Source organism: Tachysurus vachellii, chromosome 7 (assembly GCF_030014155.1).
Source record: "Tachysurus vachellii isolate PV-2020 chromosome 7, HZAU_Pvac_v1, whole genome shotgun sequence".
Taxonomy (NCBI): Eukaryota; Metazoa; Chordata; class Actinopteri; order Siluriformes; family Bagridae; genus Tachysurus; species Tachysurus vachellii.
Window position 1 is genome coordinate 23,421,651 of NC_083466.1, and position 20,248 is coordinate 23,441,898.

General features: G+C 36.2%; 1 protein-coding gene across 1 annotated transcript in view; it reads left to right on the forward strand.

Moving 5' to 3' along the window:
- Positions 1–19,782, forward strand: part of LOC132848919 (immunoglobulin superfamily member 1-like) — a 324,244-nt gene extending 304,462 nt beyond the window's left edge. Inside the window, exons 16-20 of the mRNA XM_060875012.1 lie at positions 14,985–15,266; positions 16,403–16,669; positions 18,254–18,496; positions 18,995–19,102; positions 19,196–19,782. Of these exons, the coding sequence (XP_060730995.1) occupies positions 14,985–15,266; positions 16,403–16,669; positions 18,254–18,496; positions 18,995–19,102; positions 19,196–19,254 (959 nt within the window). The 3' untranslated portion in view covers positions 19,255–19,782. The remainder of the gene's footprint in view (positions 1–14,984; positions 15,267–16,402; positions 16,670–18,253; positions 18,497–18,994; positions 19,103–19,195) is intronic.
- Positions 19,783–20,248: the final 466 nt, after the last annotated feature.

A 20,248-nucleotide genomic window follows, 5' to 3' on the forward strand; every position in this document is an offset into this window, starting at 1 on the left:
TAATCTATTTGATTCGTGTTCGCGTAGACGGAGCTCCCTTTTTTAACGTGTCAAAAAGCACAGACTTTTGATCTAATGTATTTAAATAGGAAGCATCTTTCGTGTCTGCACAGCGTTTTTTTCCACCACGGTATTTTCGTCAAACGCACATGTGAGTGGGATGAAAATACCTCAAAGATTCCCAGTAGGAGCAAGATCATTTGAGTAAACAATTTGTCTCAAGTTTGCTCTCAAAATGGCAGGGAAAAAAGGTGATGCTCATATGTGCCCATGTGTATAATGTCGCTCTTTGCGGTAACACAGTAAAAAATGTGGCTCTTGGTCTCTGACTGGTTGGCTTGGCATCTTGCTCCTCTCTTCAATTCTTTGTGTTCTCACTCTTTCTCTCCTCGTAACCGACAGCATCTGGTTTAAAACAATTATAAAAGCCCAATTAATCATGTATATTTTCTAGAAAATGAGCACTTAAAAATTAACAACTTTTATAAAAAAGTTTTATAAAAAATAAACATTTATACATTTTATGCATTTGTCAATTGACCAGCAACTGTATTTATTTATTTATTACAACTTCCTTATGCATTTTTAACTGTGCTACAAATAGAACAATAGGCTACACTAGTAAAGTAACATAATAGTAGTAAAAGATGTAGGTCTAGTTATTGTTTTTCTGAGATCAGTAACATCACAGAGACAGAAAATCTTTTCATTTTAAATCTGATTAGTGTAGTAAAGATTACATTACTCCTGAACTGTGTGTTTCTTCTCTGTTACTCCCCTCGAGTTGAATAAAAGGCTCAGGTCGTTCTTGGTTTTTAACAGACATTTGTGTTAAACAAGTCTTCAACATGTCTTGTAGCCTTATGCTCCAATAATGCCAATAATGCCGAAATTCCAAAGATGCGAAAATTCCCAAATGCCCAAATGCCGTCAGAACTACAGAAGGACATACATAACTTAAATAAAGTGCACATTCAACAAGTCAGAAAATACACTTAAATTGGCTAATTATACATAAACACATACCTCATTGGCCTCTCTAACTCAAGAGGAATAAACTTGAAGGTTATAGTTTCTTCTCCTTTAACCCAAAGAGCAGCAATAAACTTAACACTTCTTACAAGTGCAACTTGTATGCACATTAGCGCCCCCCCCCGGAAGTGATAGCAACAATTAAATAATTCCCCAGTGAAACAAAATTCTATGTTCCCTCTCACCCTTCTATGGTTTTAACTAAGAACATAAATAAACTAACAAACAAAAATATATTCCTGTTTTATTCTAATTATTATTTGAACATTTTAACCATTTATTTACTTAAAACTGTAAAGTGCATATTATGAACTGAATGCATATATAATGAGAGTTGCCTCTAGCGGCAGCTACACTCCCACCAAATCACTTGTGATTTCCAAAATGAACTTATGAACTGTCCTAATCTGCTTCTAACAATGTGACAGTCTTGTGGATTGGTCTTACTAGATGAACTGGTTTACTTAGTCTCTTCCCATGGTCATCTAATGCAGAGTCACTGATTAGCAACTGCACCTTTCGTACGCATCCATCTTCACTTGGGTACACAGCAGTAACTTTAGCCAGTTTCCAATCATTTCTGTGTGTTGTATCATCTTGTATAATCACTACGTCATTGACCTTCGCATTTCTGTTTGTCTTGTGCCACTTCTGCCTTTGTTGTAAGCTCAACAGATACTCCTTTCTCCATCTTTGCCAAAATTCATTGGCTAGATACTGCACTCTACGCCATCTTCTACGGAGGTAAAGGTCTTCCTTTACAAAATCTCCTGGTGGAGGCAGTATTATTGATGATTTCATTGCCAAGAGAAGGTTGGGTGTAAGTGGCTGAGGTCCAGTAGGATCGTTGAGCAGGTGTGCTGTTATAGGTCGGCTGTTTACGATTGCCATGACTTCATACAGGTAGGTTCTTAAGGATGAATCGTCAAGTGTTCGGGATGACTGATCCAGGATGGATGTTAACACACTCCTGATTGTTCGGATTTGCCTTTCCCAAGCTCCACCCATATGGCTAGCAGAGGGTGGGTTCATGACAAACTCGCAGCCTAGTTGTTTCAGGGATTCTTGATCCATTTCTTTTACTGTTTCCAAGAACTCACGCCTTGCTCCAACAAAATTGGTGCCTTGGTCTGATTGCAGTTGACGGATGTTTCCGCGTAGAGCAATGAAAGCACAAAGTGAGTTGAGGAATGCATCAGTAGATAAATCATCAAGTAACTCTATATGTACTGCACAAGAACACAAACAAGTGAACAGCAGTCCATAGCGTTTTAGTTCCTTTCTTCCCTCCTTAGTATAGAACGGGCCGAAACAGTCCATCCCACAGTAAGTAAAGGGAGGAGTTGTCTCCATTCTTTCACTAGGCAGGTCTGCCATCTTTTGTTCCTCTGTTCGACGTCTGAATTTCCTGCATTTGACACAGTTGTAGATAAACGATGATACTGCTCGACTACAGCCAAGAATCCATATGCCATTAGATCTTAGTTGGTTTATGGTCATGACACGCCCTTGATGTCTCACTTGCTGATGATAGTGATCAATCAGTAACTTGGTGATGTGGCTGGTTTTTGGCAAGATTACTGGATGCTTGATGTGTGGATGTAAAGTTGAATGCTCTAATCTACCTCCCACTCTAAGGATGCCCTTGTCGTCCAGGAAGGGATTGACTCGATACAATCTGCTTGCCTTGTCTTTAGTAGATAACTCCTTTTGGGACTGAAGTTCTTTGATTTCTTTAGAGAAAACAGATCTTTGGACAATGGTAATGATTGTAAGTTCAGCTTCTTGCCTTTCATCGAGACTTGTAGCTTCGTTAGTCCTCTTCATTGAACCTTTAAACTCCTTTACAAATCTGGTAAGTCTTGCAATAGCTTTAATTAGCCTTGTCCAGCTGGAGAATTTCAGGAAGCGTTCTACCAAAGAATCTACTGTTGTTAAAGTGTGGTAAACAAGAACTTTGCGTATTTCTGGGTCCTCCGTGTCAAGTTCTCCCACCTTAATCTCTCCACTGGGAAGTTGATCTTGCCAGAGAAAACTTGGACCGCTAAACCAGTTGGAAGCAATGAACCCTTCAGATTTGAGTCCTCGAGATGCATGGTCTGCAGGGTTGTCTTCTGATGTGACATACTTCCATTGTGTTGGTTTAGTACTTTCCTTGATGCGCTGAATACAGTTCGCAACAAAGACATGAAAACGCCTCGCTTCATTGTTTATATACCCTAAGACAACTTGCGAATCCGTCCAGAAGAATTCTTGGACATTTTCCAACTCCAGTTCTCCCTTGAGCATGTCACTTACACGTACTGCTACTACTGCAGCAGACAATTCCAGTCTTGACACAGTGGTTACCTTGGTGGGTGATACTCTGGACTTGGCAATGACAAGTGAGCAGTGGATTTGTCCTAATTTACTGATTGATCTTAAATAGGTACAAACACCATATCCTGTAACACTTGCATCTGAAAAATGGTGGAGTTCATATCTCTGAACTTCTTGAAAATCTGCTGGAAGATAGCAGCGATCAATTTTGACATGAGCGAGGTTCTTTAGATCTAGAAGCCAGGACTCCCACCGTGGCTTGAGTTCTTTTGAGAGTGGTTCATCCCAGTCTGACTTGTCACGACACATTTGCTGTAATATTTGCTTGCCAAGTAGAACGAAAGGTGCCACAAACCCAAGTGGGTCATAGACGGAGGCTACAGTTGACAAGACTCCACGTCTGGAAAGTGGACATTCATTCACAACTATTCGAAACTGAAGCTGGTCTGAGGTGACCTCCCATTTAACTCCTAGGGCTCTTTCAATCTGTTGCTCACCCAGGGCTAGGTCTTGGTTTCTTACCATCTCTACACAATCTTCTTTAGGAAGAGAGTCCAGAACTTGTGAACTGTTGGAAATGAACTTGTGCAGTCGCAATTTTCCAGTACTGCAGAGTTGTTTCGCTTCATGGACTAGACTAATAGCCTCTTCTGCTGAGAAGAAACTAATAAGGCCATCATCCACATAAAAGTTTCTTTCTATGAATCTTATAGTTGCTTCACTGAACTTGCCTTGACCTTGTGCTGCGATGTACTTGAGACCAAAGTTTGCGCAGGCTGGTGAAGAGGCAGCTCCAAACAAATGAACTCACATTCGGTAGACTGATGGACTTGAGTGAAAATCTCCTTTGTCCCACCACAGGAAGCAAAAGTAATCTTGATCTTCAGCTCTGACTCTGAATTGATGAAACATACATTCTATGTCACACATCACAGCTACAGGACCTTTGCGAAACCGACACAATACACCTATCAGGGTGTTGGTTAGCTCTGGCCCTGTGAGCAGGTAATCGTTTAATGACACGCCCTTATACTTTGCTGAGCAATCAAACACTACTCTTATTTTTCCAGGCTTTTGAGGGTGATATACCCCATGGTGCGGAATGTACCAGGCAGGGCTTTTGTTCAATTCTTTAGGTGGGACCCTTTCTGCATCTCCACGCTCTATTGTTTCGTTCATGAAGGTTGTATAGTCGTTGTGATATTGTTTGTCCCTTTCAAGTCTTTTCTTAAGACATTTGAGTCGGTGTTCTGCACAGCTCTTATTGTCTTCCAGAATTGGCCGGTCTTCTTTGAATGGCAAAGGTAGCTCACAATGGCCATCTGCTTTCATTTTTACACCTTCTTCCATTATAGAAATGAAGCGCAGATCCTCTTGGGAGAAGTGAGAATCTTCCACCTTTCTTTTGTTGAAGTCTGACTCCAGGACTTTAATCACATCTTGTGGTGTGACTATTTCTTTGACTTGTGTATGACAAATGTAATGGACTTCATTTGGCAACTGGTCTGATGACTGACTAGGTGTCACTTCCTTGACAATGATCCTGTGGCTGCTTCCAATTGCATCACCATAGTCAACGCAAGGGTCGGCACCACCAACTATTGTCCAGCCCAGGTCTGTTCTTTGCGCAAATGGGTCATTGTCCTTTCCTGACACAACCTCTCTGGGTAACAGAGCTTGTGAGCAGTTGTAACCTATGAGCAGGCCAACATCGAATTCTATGAGAGGGGCGATCTCTTCTGCAAGGTGCTCTAGGTGCGGCCATGCTCTTGCTGTCTTGGGAGTGGAGATGTGATTGAAATTAGCAGGAATAAACTCTCTTGTATAAGTTACAGGAAGAGGGATTCTTCTCGAAGAATTGAAGCCTCTGACTTGTAGACCAGACAGCTTTTCACTTGGAATGACCGTATCTCTGGTTGATAACGTAGAAAGTTTTAACTGTATATTTTTCCTTTCAGAGTCTAGAGCATCTGCCTTTTCTTGTAGAATGAATGTGCTGTCGCTCTGGCTGTATAAAAGGGCATACAGCAGGATTTCGTGTTCTGGGTTGCTTATCGTGGATAACCAAACTGGAATGATTGTGGATGTGAGGTCACTACTGTCGTTTTGGACTACACGGTGTGATATTGTCTCATTTGGTGCTTCTTTACTTTGTTTGATTTCCTTTGCGTCCTTTATGCTTTTGCTTTCTTTATTCTTTATGCTTTCTGTGTCCCGTTCCTCATGTAAACAGGTTGGGTGTTTTCCTTTACATGCGTCACAAACACTTCTCTTTCTACATTTCTTTGAATGGTGTCCAAAGTTAAGGCATCCAAAACACAGTCCCTTTGTTTGTATAAACTTGACTCTTTCGGTTATTGGTTTGTGCATGAACCTTCGACATATGTGAATATCATGGTTTAATCTCTCGCAAAAGACACATTTCTTTGAATTTGGTTTCTCTTCTGCACTGCTTGTCAGCACCTTAGCTCCGGCGCTGCGAATCTTTGTAGGCTTAACCTTCTCTGAGTCACCTCCCTTGAGTGCATGGAGTGACGTTACTGGGTTGCATGCTATCCTGGCTTCTCTTGTGACAAAGTTGACAAAGTTACTGAATGTTGGAAAAGAACCGCACTGCTCTTCAATCTCAATGACTTTCCTATTCCATCTTGCTGTCAGCCAATCAGGAAGCTTGCTTAGCATTTTCTGATTTTCGCTGCAATCATTTAGGATTTCAAGACTCTTGATTTGTAGCATAGCAGCTTCACAGCCTCTGAGAAAGTCTGAGAACTCTTGTAACTCAGTACTGTCCTTTGCACCGATCCTTGGCCATGATGCTAGCTTATCTCTGAAGGCTTTGGCGATTACAAATGAACTTCCATATCTCTCCTCCAGAGTGTCCCATGCTGCATAGTATGCTGGATCTGTACCCAGCAGAAAGTAACACTCAACAGCTCTTCTGGCTTGTCCGCCAACATACTTGCGGAGGTAGTAGATCTTTTCATTCAGTGGAATGTTTTTCCGGTCTATTAGTGTCTGAAAGGACATTTTCCAATCCCTATATTTGAGAGGGTCGCCATTGAAAACAGCAGGCTCTGGCACTGGTAGACGGCTTATATTAATGGACTCTGCTAAAGCTCTAGCAAGTGCTGTAATGCTATCTTCTTGTGTAGCATTGGTTGTAAGTTGCGACCTTGTGGTCTGTTGTGGAGTAGAAAACTGTTGCAGATTTGCAGTGGGTTGTGAGGGTGTGAACTGATGTTCAGGCAGACTTACTGGCTTTGAAACAGGTTTCCTTTGATTAGCATCATCATGCAAGAGTTCTGAGATTTCTTCGTCTGAGTTTTGCTCATACACGTTTAGTCGTGCTTTGGCAGCATTCATCTTCCTTACAGTTTCTAGACGTTCTAGCTCTCTTCGCTTCTGTTCTAATGCCTTTAGCCTTTCAGCATTTTCTGCTTCTTGTTTTGCTAACCTTTGTTGGTTTTCTACTTCAAGATTTTCAAGCTCGTTTCTTTCACGGTCCATTTCCTCCATAACTTTCAGAGCGGCTTCAGTTGCAGCTAGTTCAGCTGCTGCTTCTTGTTTCTTTACAGACAACCTGCTTAAACTTGAATATGTACTCCGTGAACCTTCGGATCTATGAGAGGATGCTGTATGTCTTGAGCATTTAGATTTTTGGGATGCTGCTGAGCTGAACACTGAACCAGCTTCACTACAGCGAGTTGATCTCTTTGCTGAATCTTTTACATTTTCACCTTCTACCAGACATTCTTGAACTTGTTGTATGACCTTTTGAGAAACAGCATCACAAGTATCCATTCTGCGACGAGTGTCTCCGTCAGGAGTTTCATGACTGCACAGCTTGTCATAGGCTTGTTTGACTTCTGCTGAGGTATATTGGATCCGAACATGGTGATCATATAACTTTGTACTGACAGGTGCGTCAAGTGCTTCTTTAACCTGTTTAGCAGTGACTTTCCATTCATCATAGCTTGCCTTAAAGCACATTTTAAGCTTATTTGCCTTTTCTTCATGCAGTGCTTGGCCCTTTTCAGTGAGTTTCCGAACTCTTTGGCTTTTCCTCAAGCTCTCTTCTTTAGCAGCTTGACTTGTGCTTGGCTCTTGTGGGCTTGTGTCCAGAGCTTCCTCATCAGGACTTACTTGTTGCTGTAACTCCACAGCTTCAGTATCACAGTCTTCTCGATCAGCCATGTCACTACTCTAGTGTACTTTAAACTTTGTTACTTGTGACTTTAACTTAACAAAGTACTATCCTGCTCTTAAATGTACTTATGAATTTAAAGTACTTCACTCTTTAAAGATAAACTTAAATGTGTGTCAAACACCATAAATCAAAATTAGAAATTAGAGCTTTTCACTTGTTAGAAAATAAAAAGACAAATGACCTTCAATATCAAAAATGAAACAGTAAAGACTTAACATTTGAATACCTTGCTGTACCCTTAAATTAGCAAAATGCTAGAAGTTAACTTGAAATAAGCTTAGCAACAATCACCTTATGTTAAACAAGCAATAAATTAAGCTTGGGCTTATATTTTTACCACAGCACAGTACTCATTTAAATTCTTAGTAACAGAGTCCCCTTAAAAGTTAGCAAGGTTAATCTTCACATTTAACTTGTTTTAAATGCGTTACTTCTTAGCTTAACCACGCTGCACTCTTGGACCCGGATAACGCTGGTTTGGTACTTGTGTGCATGCAGTCTTTTCTTTTGATGCTTGAGAGCGACGTCACCACTTTAACGAGTTTAACGAGCGCTCGTTTACAGCTCCGCTGCGACTGGCACGGCTTTGTTCTCCTCCAGCACGAACAGGCTGAGTTCTGACTGTTACTCCCCTCGAGTTGAATAAAAGGCTCAGGTCGTTCTTGGTTTTTAACAGACATTTATTTTGGACAAGTCTTCAACATGTCTTGTAGCCTTATGCTCCAATAATGCCAATAATGCCGATAGTGTCGAAATTCCAAAGATGCGAAAATTCCCAAATGCCCAAATGCCGTCAGAACTACAGAAGGACATACATAACTTAAATAAAGTGCACATTCAACAAGTCAGAAAATACACTAAAATTGGCTAATTATACATAAACACATACCTCATTGGCCTCTCTAACTCAAGAAGAATAAACTTGAAGGTTATAGTTTCTTCTCCTTTAACCCAAAGAGCAGCAATAAACTTAACACTTCTTACAAGTGCAACTTGTATGCACATTAGCACGTACCTCGTGCGTCTTTTCTGCATTTACCCCCCCGGAAGTGATAGCAACAATTAAATAATTCCCCAGTGAAACAAAATTCTATGTTCCCTCTCACCCTTCTATGGTTTTAACTAAGAACATAAATAAACTAACAAACAAAAATATATTCCTGTTTTATTCTAATTATTATTTGAACATTTTAACCATTTATTTACTTAAAACTGTAAAGTGCATATTATTAACTGAATGCATATATAATGAGAGTTGCCTCTAGCGGCAGCTACATTCTCTAACAGAAAAACCTAAAACTGAACTCACAACATTATAAGATGTCAAAGTATAAATATAATAGGATAATTTCAGTGGAAGTGTTTGATAGAAGTGACATGGCTTCATTTATATGACATCATTTAAGAGGTGTGTTCAGATGTTTTATTGATTATTTGATTTAAGTCCATTTAACCAGGTAAAATCTCACTGAGATTAAAAATCCCATTTTCAAGAGACCTGGGCAAGACATCAGCATGTCAAATTTCAACAAGCAAAACAGACAAGCAGTTATACAACAGAGTTAGCATAGCATCATAGCATCCCAAAACATTGATCTGAAAATTTCTTCATGCAGACAAATTACACACAAACATTGTGTATTTGTTTTTTTGTTTAAAAAAAAAAAAAAAAGATTCTAAAATGGCTATTTATGGTGTTTTTAAAGAATATTAAACTATCACAAAATAAGCATGAAGTAAGTTCAAATTATCTTTGGATGTTTATAATTTAATAATTTTCTATATATTCAGACATGGGTAGATAAGTTGGAACAGCTCAGTGTTCATGTTAATTGTGACAGGAAAAGCAGAAGTATGATGGATGTATGAATGGATGGATGAAATGCCCCACAGCTCTGTTTAAATGAAGCACTGATAGATTATATGTGTATTAAATGTTGTTTTATGTGTTAAATGTGTAAATAAGCAGGTGATTACGGTAGACTGGAAATACAGAATGTTACTTAGACCTCTTACAACTTATTAGCTATTCTGATTGTAGTGACATTTTTACTGTTATTATTTAAACAAATAATTTACAAATATTTGACATTAATTAATAATTACTTAATAGTCAAGATGATTCCTGTCATGATTTTCAACTTTCACTACTGTGATTTTACAGTAAACAGTTAAATGACTGAATCAGATTTTTTATTATTTTTTTAAAGAAAGAAAGAAAAAAGAAAAGAAAAAAGACTTAATGTGTGTAATATGGTTCATAACATGAGACACAATTTATAAAAGATGTGGAAAAGAAATTCAATGGGGCAATTCAGTGACTTTTATATATCAGTTCAATGTTTATTTTTATTTATTCATTTTAAATCATTTTCTGCATATAAACAATGTGGAACCTTTACAAATAAACACTGTAACTAATTGCTTAATTAGGCACAAATATTAAACTACTGGTTATGTTGTAATAGTTAATCAAATACAGCTCTTCATCATTTTATATCAACAGGAAAACACAAACCGACTGTGACTGTGACTCCTCAGAGCTCCGTCTACACTGGAGACAATGTTACTCTGAGCTGTAATCTGATGTCCACTGGATGGACGTTTCTCTGGTACGAAGGTCAGAAATGGAATTCCCATTACATTGGAGCCTCAGACACCAAAACACACACTGTGCCAGTCTCTTATGAAGGACGAATAAATTACTACTGTATAGCACGCAGAGGAAAGTACTACTCAGAGAAGAGTGAACCAGCCACAGTTACAGTTACAGGTGTGTCATGTTTTTTTTCACAGGTTTACTGTTAGGAAAACAATAAAAACCTAATTATTTTATTGTTCTCATTTTTATTTGTAATAATATAAATATATAATATATTTACTTGATTCTGGATATGTTTACATTTTTGTGATCTTTCTATAGCAAGACCAAAGCCTGAAGTGAAAGTACAGCCAGCTGACCATGACATTGTGTTTACTGGAGAAACTGTCACTTTCATATATATATATATATATATATATATATATTTATAAGTTTCACTGATGTGATTTAACAGAAATGATTGAATGATTGAATGAGATTTTAAAACAACACTAATGACTGCAGTATGGCTCAGAATTTAAGACACAATTTATAAACATCATCAAAAGCAAATTAACAGTTTGATCATCATTTTAATTCTATTTATTCAATGTACTGCATATGAACTATGTAATAATGTAACAACAATGCAATCTTTTAAAACAACACTATCTACACTGCATACAGTACATAATTATTAGGGTATTTATGTTTGTCATGAGTAATTTTACTTTTGAAGAAATACACTGCTAACAGTTATTTTTTTATTTCATTTTATTTTCATTTCACACAATTTTCATTGTGTACAGTTATTACACTATTATATTATTATAAGGATTTTCACTTATTTAAAAGTGAAATATCAAACAAGAAATTTTGGACAATGTTTTTGGCTTTTCATAGTGTTCAGTCTCCAGTATAGACATCCTTCTTTTCAGTGACTTTCATGAGCCTCTCATCCATAGAAATAGTGTCTTTATTTGTTCATGACTTATTTTAGATGAAGCAGACACCACAGCCTCCCAGATACTGTTCAGAGATCTATATTATTTTCCCTCACTGTAAATCTCACACTTGAGAAGAGCTCAGTTTGGTTTAAATCAGGTGAGGAAGAGGAACAGGTCATTATTCTGTCATCTTTGAAGCCTTTCCTGACAAAACAAACAGCTGAGTATGTGGATACATGTGATGGATTATATGTGCATTAATGATGTTTTTATTAAAAGTGTAAATAAGCAGGTGATTAAAGTAGATTGGGAAATACAGAATGTTAATTAGACCTCCTAGTGAGAATTATGAGATCTCGAATTACTGTAATGTGTTCAAATAAAATTAATGATGTACTTTTATGTTTTTTGTGGCAAACACATTTATTTTTATAAAGTTTTAAAGTATAAAGTTTTAAAAATAAGACCATTTGTACCCCCATTAATACCCCCACTATGTCTACAAGTAAATAGATTATGTGTAGATTTGCATTTTGTTGTTTCATTTATTATCAGAATACTCTGTAATCTATACACATATAAAATAAATTACTGTAGTATAGAGACAGATTAGAGACCTGCATCATCACACAGCAGTTATTTTCTGACCCTCACTTCAATCACAGTTTATTGATGGTGTCTACAGTAAATAAAAAATCTAAAATAATTTCAGCACTTTGTTTAGCTTCATCACAGAGACAGTAATAATGTTTCACAGTAAATGTGATTAGTGTATTACAGACAATTTAACATCATGAACTGTTTCATTTCTAACAGCAAAACGTAAACCTCAACTCACATCAAGCCTTAAAGGAGCTGTACTGACAGGAAACTCAGTGACTCTGTCCTGTACACTGACACCACAGTCTGCTGGATGGACGTTTTACTGGTCCAAATACACAGGGAGAGATTGGACTGAGACTAAATACAATGAAACAGACTCCTACACCATCAGTTCAGTTATTCTCTCTGATGGAGGTCATTACAAGTGCAGAGCTGGAATAAGAAACCCAGTCTACTACACCGAGTACAGTGATGTACTCTGGGTAAATGTTATTGGTGAGTAAGAGACCGCACTGGACGCAATATGTTAACTGTAGATCTGGTAGTTAAACACAGTGAGACCTGCCTGAGTGAGAATGAGTGAAGAGGACGAGGGACAAACATTTATAGTGAACCACTGATTTTAAGAGGCTGTAAAATCTGACAGAATGAGATTAAAGTCTTTTGTCTATGAGGAGTTATCAACTGACAAATGTAGTCGTGTGTATGGGAACAGAGAGAGAAAAAGGGGAGGAGGAAGAGGAGGATGATGGGAGAGAGAAATTCTTTGTGTGGTAAATACTATGCAAGAGCGTACTACTATCCTGATTTTTTAAAGTATTCAAATGTCTATAGACAATAAAAATGTACAAGTGTCTGTAATACCGGAAACTTATCTCTCTAAAGGCCAGTATTATATATATATACATATATATATATATATATATATATATATATATATATATATATATATATATATATATATATATATATGCAAAAAAAAATTGGGAAGGGGCAAACACTGAAAGTTTTTTTTCCTCTTCCAACCTAGTTTCTGTTGTTTTAGGTGGAATGTCTGGCTGCCACTTTACTCTGACCAAAGTCCAATCCCTTACCATCTTTTACTAAAACAACAAACATCCTTTCTCATCCCTAGCTTATACATTTTAACTGTGATTTCATGTCTGGAGACACAGTTAAGCAACAGCAAGTTTGTTTTTGCTGCTGCAGTCATCTGGATAGAAATCACCACCTCTTTCAATTATATTTGGTAGAAATATATCACCAGCAAAGAGATATGTGTGTACAAGCTCAGTGTCATAGACAGTTCAGAAAGTCTCTGAACCAAAATATTTATAATCCTATTATCGACAAAGCATTATCAGCTGCATTGAATCTACACTGAATCTGTGATGAGGTGATATGTCTGCTAGAGTAAAGAAAACAGACAGCACTTTATGTTTTTCCCTCCAGAACCCAGTGGTTTTACCACTTCAAATGTGATTATTAGATATCTTTTGAACTTTTATGCAGTAAATTATTGTCATTACTACCATCCTTTATGCTATATGTATAGTTTAATATATTAACTTAAGTTTCTTTCTTTTTAATAATAAATGTTAATATAATAGTGACCTATAATGAAATCTAATAATATTAATATAATTATTAACAGGTGAATCTTCTCCAGTGTCTCTGATCATCAGACCGAGCAGAACTCAACACTTTACTGCTGACTCTCTCTCACTGAGCTGTGAGGACCAGAGTGACTCTACTGGATGGACAGTGAGACGATACACACACAGTGAGACATCGTTCAATTGTTCATCAGTTTCAGGATCTACATGTAACATCAGCTCCCTCTCTACATCACACACTGGAGTTTATTGGTGTCAGTCTGAATCTGGAGGATGCAGTAATTCTGTTAACATCACAGTGCACAGTGAGTCATTTCATCAGTTCTCATCAATAATATTTAATACACAAAACCAAATCACTTCTTAAGTACTGTAAACAATTTAATTGATGGCTTACTTGTAATAATATCACAAGAAAAGTTTATCATCTTGTAATTGACAGCAGTGCAGTAAAACAAACAAACAAAAAACAAAAAAAAAACATTTCAGACAATTTTCAATCCATTTCAGATGTTTACTTAACATTTCAGACTTTAAATGAACAAACTGTTAGATGCTTCAGCTCATGTAGTTCTCTGATTACTGCTGTCTGAGTCACACTGTTATAGTTAACATAACTGCTTGGTTATGTATATTTATAACCTGAGTAAATGAGGAACACTTTAACATACTGTATGAGCTACATTTATAAATAGCTATTAAGTTTCTGTCATGTTCATCTTAAGCCCTAAGCCTATTTTCCTGACTGTTTTACGAAAATGACATGCTCTACTTTAAATGAGTATATCTCAAAAACTACAAGGTGTATTTGAATTCTGGCATCAAAATAAAGGTAACAGTTGAGATTGCTGCAGATGAATAAGTATATCTAAAAAATATAAAATAAGTATATCTATTACAAATCAATAGAAGCTGTAACACAAAAAAAAAGTCAAAACAAATTCCATCTGACAAAAAATTTAAATTTAAAGGAGAATAGCCCCATCTAAACCTTCATATTGAAGCCTACATACTCCAGAAATCAATTGTATAACTTCTTACCTCTAACTACAGAACACAGCGCCCATGACTGTATGCCAGTCTGAGCCTCTTCCCCTCTATAGAGCTAAAAGCTGGTGCTTACTGGATATAAATCAGCTCTAAAATGACAAAATAAACAAATAATCCACAATAAACACATCGTTACATACCTTATACAGTATGTACCATCGTTACATACCATCGTTACATATGCACGATTTTCTGATCGTGCATATGTAATGATGTACTTTTATGTTTTTTGTGGCAAACACATTTATTTTTATAAAGTTTTAAAGTATAAAGTTTTAAAAACAAGACCGTTTGTTAATGCCCCCACTATGTCTACAAGTAAATAGATTATGTGTAGATTTGCATTTTGTTGTTTCATTTATTATCGGAATACTCTGTAATCTATACACATAGAAAATAAATTACTGTAGTATAGAGATAGATTAGAGACCTGCATCATCATCACACAGCAGTTATTTTCTGACCCTCACTTCAATCACAGTTTATTGATGATGTGTCTAAATAAAAAATCTAAAATAATTTCAGCACATTGTTTAGCTTCATCACAGAGACAGTAATAATGTTTCACAGTAAATGTGATTAGTGTATTACAGACTATTTAACATCATGAACTGTTTCATTTCTAACAGCAAAACCTAAACCTCAACTCACATCAAGCCTTAAAGGAGCTGTACTGACAGGAAACTCAGTGACTCTGTACTGTACACTGACACCACAGTCTGCTGGATGGAAGTTTTACTGGTCCAAATACACAGGGAGAGATTGGACTGAGACTAAATCCACTGAAACAGACTCCTACACCATCAGTTCAGTTATTCTCTCTGATGGAGGTCATTACAAGTGCAGAGCTGGAATAAGAAACCCAGTCTACTACACAGACTACAGTGATGTACTCTGGGTAAATGTTATTGGTGAGTAAGAGACCGCACTGGACGCAACATGTTAACAGTAGATCTGGTAGTTAAACACAGTGAGACCTGCCTGAGTGAGAATGAGTGAAGAGGACGAGGGACAAACATTTATAGTGAACCACTGATTTTAAGAGGCTGTAAAATCTGACAGAATGAGATTAAAGACTTTTGTCTATGAGGAGTTATGAACTGACAAATGTAGTGGCGTGTATGGGAACAGAGAGAGAAAGAGGGCAGGAGGAAGAAGAGGATGATAGGAGAGAGAAATTCTATGTGTGGCGAATACTAAGCAAGAGTTTACTACCATCCTGATTTTTTAAAGTATTCAAATGCCTAGTGACAAAGAAAATGTACAAGTGTCTGTAATACCACAAACATATATCTCTAAAGGCCAGTATTATATATATATATATATATATATATATATATATATATATATATATATATATATATATATATATATATATATATATATATATATATGCAAAAAAAAAATTGGGAAGGGGCAAACACTGAAAGTTTTTTTTTTCTCTTCCAACCTAGTTGCTGTCGCTTTGGGGGAAATGTCTAGCTGCCATTTTACTCTGACCAAAGTCCAACCTTTTACTAAAACAACAAACATCCTCTCTCATCCCTAGCTTATACATTTAACTGTGATTTCATGTTCAGCAATGTTATGTTGCTGCAGTCATCTGGATAGAAATCACCACCTCTTTCAATAACTATATTTGGTGGAAATATATCAGCAGCACAGAGATATGTGTGTAAGAGCTCAGTGTCAAAGACAGTTCAGAAAGTCTCTGAACCAAAATATTTATAATCCTGTTCTCAACAAAGCATTATCAGCTGCATCTGATTTACACTAAATCTGTGATGAGGTGATATGTCTGCTAGAGGAAAGAAAACAGACAGCACTTTATGTTTTTCCCTCCAGAACCCAGTGGATTTACCACTTCAAATGTGATCATTAGATATCTTTTGAACTTTTATGCAGTAAATTATTGTCATTACTACCATCTTTTAGGTTATATGTATAGTTTAATATATTAACTTAAGTTTCTTTCTTTTTAATAATAAATGTTAATATAATCGTGACCTATAATGAAATCTAATAATATTAATATAATTATTAACAGGTGAATCTTCTCCAGTGTCTCTGATCATCAGACCGAGCAGAACTCAACACTTTACTGCTGACTCTCTCTCACTGAGCTGTGAGGACCAGAGTGACTCTACTGGATGGACAGTGAGACGATACACACATAATGAGACATCGTTCGATTGTTCATCAGTTTCAGGATCTACATGTAACATCAGCTCCCTCTCTACATCACACACTGGAGTTTATTGGTGTCAGTCTGAATCTGGAGGACGCAGTAATTCTGTTAACATCACAGTGCACAGTGAGTCATTTCATCAGTTCTCATCAATAATATTTAATACACAAAACCAAATCACTTCTTAAGTACTGTAAACAATTGATTTGATGGCTTACTTGTAATAATATCACAAGAAAAGTTTATCATCTTGTGATTGACAGCAGTGCAGTAAAACAAACAAACAAACAAACAAACAAACAAACAAAAAAACATTTCAGACAATTTTCAATCCATTTCAGATTAACATTTCATACTTTAAATGAACAAACTGTTAGATGCTCCAGCTCATGTAGTTCTCTGATTACTGCTGTCTGAGTCACACTGTTATAGTTAACATAACTGCTTGGTTATGTATATTTATAACCTGAGTAAATGAGGAACACTTTAACATACTGTATGAGCTACATTTATAAATAGCTATTAAGTTTCTGTCATGTTCATCTTAAGCTCTAAACCTATTTTCCTGACTGTTTTACGAAAATGACACGCTCTACTTTAAATGGGTATATCTCAAAAACTACAAGGTGTATTTGAATTCTGGCATCAAAATAAAGGTAACAGTTGAGATTGCTGCAGATGAATAAGTATATCTAAAAAATATAAAATAAGTATATCTATTACAAATCAATAGAAGCTGGAACACACAAAAAAGTCAAAACAAATTCCGTCTGACAAAACATTTCAATTTAAAGGAGAATAGCCCCATCTAAACCTTCATATTGAAGCCTACATACTCCAGAAATCAATTGTATAACTTCTTACCTCTAACTACAGGACACAGCGCACATGACTGTATGCCAGTCTGAGCCTCTTCCCCTCTATAGAGCTAAAAGCTGGTGCTTACTGGATACAAATCAGCTCTAAAATGACAAAATAATCAAATAATCCACAATAAACACATCGTTACATACCTTACAGCTGTCCAAAGGTAATCGGTTCAGTTTATCTTGAGGGGGTGAAAACATTTAGCACAATTTTCTGGATTTGAAAACACACCTCTTTTTTAAAAAGCGTTTAAAAAGCCAAAATACAGCAAGAAAATCCTTTGGATTGTCCAGGATATTTAACTTTTCAGATCTTTAAAGAGCGATAACTCGACTTCTCGACTGAATTTCTCGAAGTTTGGCCCCTTTATAGAAAGGAAAAAGAGGTAAATTAAGATGTATGAGGTTAATTGTGTGGCAGACAGGGGAGCATGAAGACCTGACTGACAGCAATTCATATTGAACAACATTTTTCATTAGCCTGATTTTCTCAGAATATTCAACTTTCCCTCTTTCTCTGTACAAGATAGAAAGCTTTTGGGGTAATATTAAAAAAAAAAAAATGTATCTGCATGTGCATGTATCTTTCCAGGTAATAGAAAAAAAAATCTATACCAATACAGTGACAAGGAAATGTACATTTTAGAAGCCTTTTTTTCTAAGAATATAAAATACCCTGTTGTGTTTTCTGCTCCATTTAAAATGTCATGTTAGACAACAATCCATGGAAATCTCACAGAGGAATTCAATGTGTTTACCAAACTTTATAAAGGCATGCATGTTACAGTAATAATGTAGAATTGCAAAGTTCATGTTTTCAGTGTCTTCTTTATCTTTCTTGCAGCTGATGTGGTCCTGGACAGTCCTGTCCATCCTGTGACTGAGGGACAATCTCTGATTTTACGCTGTTTAAGTAGACAAAAACCTTCAAACTCTGGTGTTAATTTTTATAAAAATGATTCCATCCTCCAGAACCAGACTACAGGAGAGATGATCATCAGTAGTGTCTCAAAGTCAGATGAAGGTTTCTACCACTGTAAACACCCAGAGAGAGGAGAGTCACCGAAAAGCTGGGTTTCAGTCAGAAGTGAGAAATATTTATTTAAATAAAACTTGTGTGTTGGAGTCAGTTTTCTGTTATAGCATTTTAAAAATATTGATTAAGACTTATTGCATCTTTAGCAGCTTGACTGCAAGAAAAAAAAAGTAAGAATTTAATTTTGATAATAAAGGTGTAGAAAACTCAATAAGCATGACATTATTTTTGAGTAAAATAAGCACGTTATAGTGTATTTAGAGTAATACAAACCAGAGAATCATGCTGTGTGATTATTAAAGGCTTGCAAAGGCTTGTATTTCAAGCATTAACACTTTGTTAATTAGAGATCTACAGTCAACAAACTGTCTATAGGCTGTGACTAACCTGCCAGGTTCCAGATAAAAGAGCAAATATTAACAGTCCTAATGTTCAATTAAATGTTACAGAGAAATGGCTGTATGTTGATAAAGAAAGTAACATCTTAAGTTGTAGACATTTTTGTCATGTACGTCCAATACATTAATGCTTTATATATGATTTTTATAGATGGAAAAGCTCCAACATCTGTACTGAAGCTCCTCAGCAGTGTAGCAACAGCCTCCCTGTATGTGCTGGTGACCATCATTCTGGCAGTGAAATGTTACAGAGCTCGAGGTAAGAACACAGTGTTCTTCATTAGACATAAAATTAAACCCTAACATTATATAAGAGGCTAATTGGTAGTGTTCTTTATTATGTATTTTTCAGCTGAACCCGATGAGGACAACAGACCATACAGAGTGATAGAAGCTGAAACGTCTTTCTGAGTGTCAGGTTATAACATTATCTAAAACATCTATCTTTTAAATAACAGCAGGTTCCAGTGCAACAGAGAACACATACATACATGTCATGATGTAGTAATGAGTGGTTGTGAGGCTTTATAGGTGATTTCTTTTCGTGATGTATTTTATTACTCCTATGCATTTTCTTTTCACTATTTAAACCTTAGATTGTATTATTATCATGAAATACTGTTTGTTTTAATTGAATAATAATTTTCAGAATATAGCCAGCATTCATACAATTTAGCATTTACTCAGGGATAAATATGCAGTATGGTTTGATACTATATAATGGAATAAATCTTAATTTTGTTATTTTTTTAAGTAAATACTTGGGCAGATAGGTTTTGTTAAAAGACTTTTTGAATGTGCCTGATTCTTTACTGATTCAGTTTTTGACCTAATTCTGTTCTTGCTGATCACCATACAATTTCCTGCTTGTTGACTTTGATGCCATATGAAGTTTTGTATATTTTGCTTGAGCTGTTCCTAATAAACTGTCAAATGCAATTGCGTCCTGTACGACTCGGCCTTCTTATGTGGCATAATAAATTTGTGTGATGTTTGTTATAATAATTTAATTAATACTGTAGATCATTGTATTAAGTTCTATAGGGTCATTTACCACTAAAATCTACATAATCACGTAATTCACTAATTACTCATCTTGTCCTACTGACATTCTACAATTCTAAGTATCAATAACACTTGGTCACTTTTAATCATGAATATATACATTATTACTGCTCACTACAGGAGAACTGAACACTAACAATTCAAAGGAAACAAATAGCAGGTCAGTGATTGTTTGCTACAGCTGACTACATTAAGTCATTACATGTGGTATATGTAAGTAAAACACAAATACATGTATATACAGTGGTGTGAAAAAGTGTTGGCCCCTTCCTGATTTTTTTTTGCACGTTTGTCACACTTTAATGTTTCAGATCATCAAACACATTTAAATATTAGTCAA